Here is a 4,392-nt window from a genome sequence, read left to right on the forward strand (position 1 = left end):
ACGAGCAAGTTTTCATGAAAATTCCTAAGGGAGTACAATATGATTCAAAAAAATAAAGTTTGTAAGTTATTGAAGTCATTATACGGACTTAGACAGTCTCCTAAAAGATGGTATGAAAAGTTCAATGAAAAAATAAAAGAATTAGGATTTAATCAATTAAAAAATGAGCCATGTATATATAAAAACCAAGATGCGTCAATTTTATTAGCTATTTATGTTGATGATGGAGTAGTAATTGGTAAAACAGAAGAATTAACGCAATTGCATCGTAAATTGAATGAGAAATTTGAGATTACGTCTTATAATGAACCCTCTTTGTATCTAGGTATGGAGTTAAAAGTAAATGAAGTAGGTTGGCATTTGACTCAAACTGAATATACAAAAACACTTTTAAAAAAGTTTAATATGGATAAATGTAAACCAGTTCCCACACCCGTAGGAGAGGGTGAAATAGAGTCAGATGGAGAAATAGAGTACTATGGAGAAGAAAAATCAAATTATCCTTATAGAGAAGCCGTAGGAAGTCTCTTGTATTTATCGACCAGAACTCGGCCAGATATAGCATTTGCTGTTAGTAAAGCTAGTAGGTGTATGGAGAATCCTGAAAAGAAGGATATAATTGCCATAAAAAGAATTTTTAGATATCTTTCTGGTACTTTAGAAGAAGGTTTGTGCTACAAATTCGGTTCAGATCTAAAACTTACCGCTTTCTGTGATTCAGATTATGCGAGCGATCTTAAAACAAGGCGTAGTACAACGGGCTATGTTTTAATGATGTCAGGTGGTCCTATTTCATGGTGCTCCAGAAGACAGCCAATTGTATCGTTGTCTTCTACAGAAGCAGAATTTATATCTGCAGCTGAATATTGTAAGGAGGCTATGTTTATAAAATCTCTTCTTAAAGATCTGAATATTGATATAAAACTTTCATTTCATATTGACAATCAAAGCGCTATTGCATTAATTAAAAATGGTGTGTTTAATAAGAAGTCCAAGCACATAGACGTTCGTTATCATTATATACACGAGTTGTATCAAAATAATGAATTTAGCATTGCCTATTGTCCAACAGAAATACAAATTGCAGATATATTTACAAAAGCATTGAATAAAATAAAATTTAACAAACATAAAAGTTTATTGATCTCAAGTATTTGCTAAGTTTGTTATTTAATATTGTTTTTTGTCATTATAGTAATGTAACTTCTTATATATAATAATACTTGTATTAAGTTGTGCTAATTCGTAAAAAGTTAAACTGTCACGTGAAAAGTGTGACATTTATTGTAATAGTAAAATGTATGTTTATCTGTTATAATTTTCACGTAAACGTAAAAATTAGGAGAGGGTGAAAAAGAAATAGTTCTTAATTTAAATATAGTTCTTCTATTGTTTTGCAGTTGTCTAAAATTGGTATCGAATATACGTTGATACGGAAATAATTCTTTATTGTATTATTTCGTAAAATCACAACAACCCCCTCCAGTGCTTTCCTATTACTTTCTGTAATTGTATACAAATAAACATTTTAATTAAGTGAGAGTTGGCAACACTGACAGCGTTTTTAAAACGCTACGAAATTAGTATTGACGCAGAGCCTTGAAACGTCAAAAAAACGAGCGCTTCGTTGTTTAGTGGCGTTCTGATGCTGGCGTTTATTTTTTGTGTGATTACATTTTGCACTAAAACTCAAAATCATAAATATGGCGTCAATTGATGTTGAACAGTTTATACAAGAAATAAAGTCGAGACCAGTATTATATGATAAATCTTTACCAGAATATACGAATAGGCGTCGAAAGGAAGATATGTGGTTAGAAATCTGCTCAAAAATTATACCAGACTGGGAATCTATCGACGAAAGAGAAAAAGATATTATATGTAAGTGTTGCCATATTTTCATAATAAATACACAATTTTTTAAACCATTAAGGTGCCAAACAAGCATACGGCCCACCTTATGATACGCGCGCGTTACCGACCCTGACGAAACTTTGTTATCCGTTTTTTGAAGAACCCCAATTATAATATTTAAACTAAAAGTTAGTCATTCTCGCGTCTTCGTCTGCGTGATAGTCAGAATTAAGAAAATTCTTCAAATGACAAAATAACAGACGATTTCAACGTCATTTTTGTAATATAAATTTTATTTAATACCACGCATAAATTGTAATAGTTTCATTATTTGAAATTAGATAGCGTTCTTTAACTTTCTTAATTTGTTTATATCATCTGTATAAATTAACGTAACTTTTTATTTACTTAACCATGAACGAAAGATATTATTATGATAAAACACTAATCTATCATATATTCTAAATATTTAGTTTTTTCTAACTTTTTTTTTCACACTTTCTTTTTGCCTGCTGCTTCGTACGTGTTAACAGAATCTTATCAGATCTCTGATATTAATTTTTCTTAAATATTTCCTATGTACAGACGTCATTTAGTTACACTATTATTATATTAATAAGATTTTTTAGTAAGATTATCATTAATCATCTTTAACTTCCAACTTAATTTAAACTAGACATCGTCAGCATCATATCAGCCGTTAACTATAATATTTTTTTTACAACACAGGGGGCAAACAAGCATGCGGCTCACCTGATGGTAAGTGACTACCGCCGTCCATGATCACCCACATCTACTAAACATAGGTCTTCCCCTATCGGGGAGATTCGGAGAGAAAGGGATTGTTAGTAATGGAGACTGAGAATCCTATTGCTAGCAATATATCCAACCAGATCAACCTCCTCGCGGTTCTCCCTGGAAACTATCATGGTTTATTCCTGATGAACTCATCATGATGGGCGAACTGGCCTGTTTTCATTCTCATCTATCACCCGTCACTGGTGCTCCGCTAGCGTATCCCGTCAGCGCAGGCGGGGTTACCATACCATTTTCACCCATCAAAAAAAACCCGCCCACCAAGTGTGGCAACTACTGACAACAACAGTAGCAACAACAGTCATAAGGAATGGCCCCGTTCCTTATAATCCTTTCTAAATATAAATTCTTATAGTCTATGTGGGAGGCCTATGTTCGTCAGTGGGCAGATAACAGCTGATACGATGATGATGACTCATATTATTATTACTTATGCTGTAGAGTCGCCACTTCGCTAATAAAGGAGTGTTCTAAAGTAATAATAACTTTTTTTTTAATTTTGACCAATTTGGTACTACAGTAAGTTAGAAAATAATCATATTTTACATATTGTTTTAGGTAGGGATATTCAACTCAAATGGAAGCACATCCGAGATAATTTTCGAAGAGAATTTCAAATTCAGAAAAAAATAAAATGTGGACTAGCTACACAAACAAAGAAAATATATAGATATTATACACAGTTACAATTTCTTAAAGCTACTATTAATTACTCTGATAGTATAACATCTGGTGACAGAGCGTCTCAACGGGAAACGGACGAGGAAGGATCAGACAGTACTCCAAGTACAAGTAAAAAATCAAAGACTATTATGTATCAAAGGAAAAATAAAAAAATACAAAACTTGAAAAGGAATAAAAAAGGTAAAATCACATCCATAGAAAAACATGAACAAGTTTTAAAACCAAAACCTAAAAATAGCTCTGACCAAGAGGAAGCCGACGACGAAGACAGATCTTTTTGCATCTCATTAGTAAAATCGTTAAAGAAAATGAGCGATGAAGCGAAACTTAATGCTAAGATTGATATTTTGAATGTTATACGTCGCTTTTCATTTCCTCAAAGCGATTTTTATCAGGTTTATACTGATCCGTTGCCATATGAACCTCCGAAACAATCGTCGCACAATATTACCTTACAAAAAAGATTGAAAGTTGAATATTCTCCTGAAAATTCTCAAGATGAATCACCGCATTGTGGCCGTAAAAAGAAAATAAGAAATGCTCGACATTTACAGCTGTCAAGCCCCGATTCTGTAGCTAGCGGTTCTGTAAATAATACATCAAGCTCGTCGAATTCTAATTCACCTTCCTCATTCCGAAAATGCCATAGTCCCACGGGTACAAATTCAGAAGACCATAACACTTGAAAATATATTTTTATCTCGACTTTATTTTATCATTCATGTTCCTATGTCCATCTCATACAATATAGTTTTAGTGTAAAGTTTGATGGTGATTATAAGTCAATTATAAGGGGTTTCAGTATTTTAGGTTTTATTTCAAACTCCCGTAGAACATACAACAACAAAGTATAAACTTTGACCAAATATAATTCTTTATGAAGAACATTAAAAAATATCAATCCCTCATGATATCTATGACGATCTCGTCGAAATATTAGTAATTCTTTATGGTGTACGTAAGAGTGTACATTTTTTACATTACAGAGGAAGACTTTGTATAAAAGTCGATTGCTTGGGTACCTCTGTCCCATTTCAT

The 4,392-nt window shown here is 32.6% G+C and overlaps 2 protein-coding genes across 2 annotated transcripts; both read left to right on the forward strand.

Moving 5' to 3' along the window:
• Nucleotides 1-405: 405 nt before the first annotated feature.
• On the forward strand, nt 406-1,646 carry LOC128201101 (uncharacterized). The gene is made up of 2 exons (XM_052896818.1): nt 406-1,005; nt 1,596-1,646. Exons 1-2 carry the CDS (start codon nt 406-408, stop codon nt 1,644-1,646), a joined length of 651 nt encoding a protein of 216 aa, XP_052752778.1.
• LOC113514524 (uncharacterized) lies at nt 1,566-4,142 on the forward strand. Its single transcript, XM_031908197.2, has 2 exons — nt 1,566-1,881; nt 3,229-4,142. Exons 1-2 carry the CDS (start codon nt 1,704-1,706, stop codon nt 4,038-4,040), a joined length of 990 nt encoding a protein of 329 aa, XP_031764057.2. The 5' UTR covers nt 1,566-1,703; the 3' UTR covers nt 4,041-4,142.
• Nucleotides 4,143-4,392: the final 250 nt, after the last annotated feature.

Source organism: Galleria mellonella, unplaced genomic scaffold, assembly GCF_026898425.1.
Source record: "Galleria mellonella isolate WM207_F2 unplaced genomic scaffold, CSIRO_AGI_GalMel_v1 utg35, whole genome shotgun sequence".
Classification (NCBI taxonomy): Eukaryota; Metazoa; Arthropoda; class Insecta; order Lepidoptera; family Pyralidae; genus Galleria; species Galleria mellonella.

Coding starts and splice junctions, on each gene's coding strand:
- LOC128201101 (XM_052896818.1), top strand. CDS start 406: ATGGATAAATGTAAACCAGTTCCCACACCCGTAGGAGAGGGTGAAATA. Junction 1,006..1,595: donor AGAAGTCCAAGCACATAGAC/GTTCGTTATCAT, acceptor GTATTGACGCAG/AGCCTTGAAACGTCAAAAAA.
- LOC113514524 (XM_031908197.2), top strand. CDS start 1,704: ATGGCGTCAATTGATGTTGAACAGTTTATACAAGAAATAAAGTCGAGA. Junction 1,882..3,228: donor AAGAGAAAAAGATATTATAT/GTAAGTGTTGCC, acceptor ATATTGTTTTAG/GTAGGGATATTCAACTCAAA.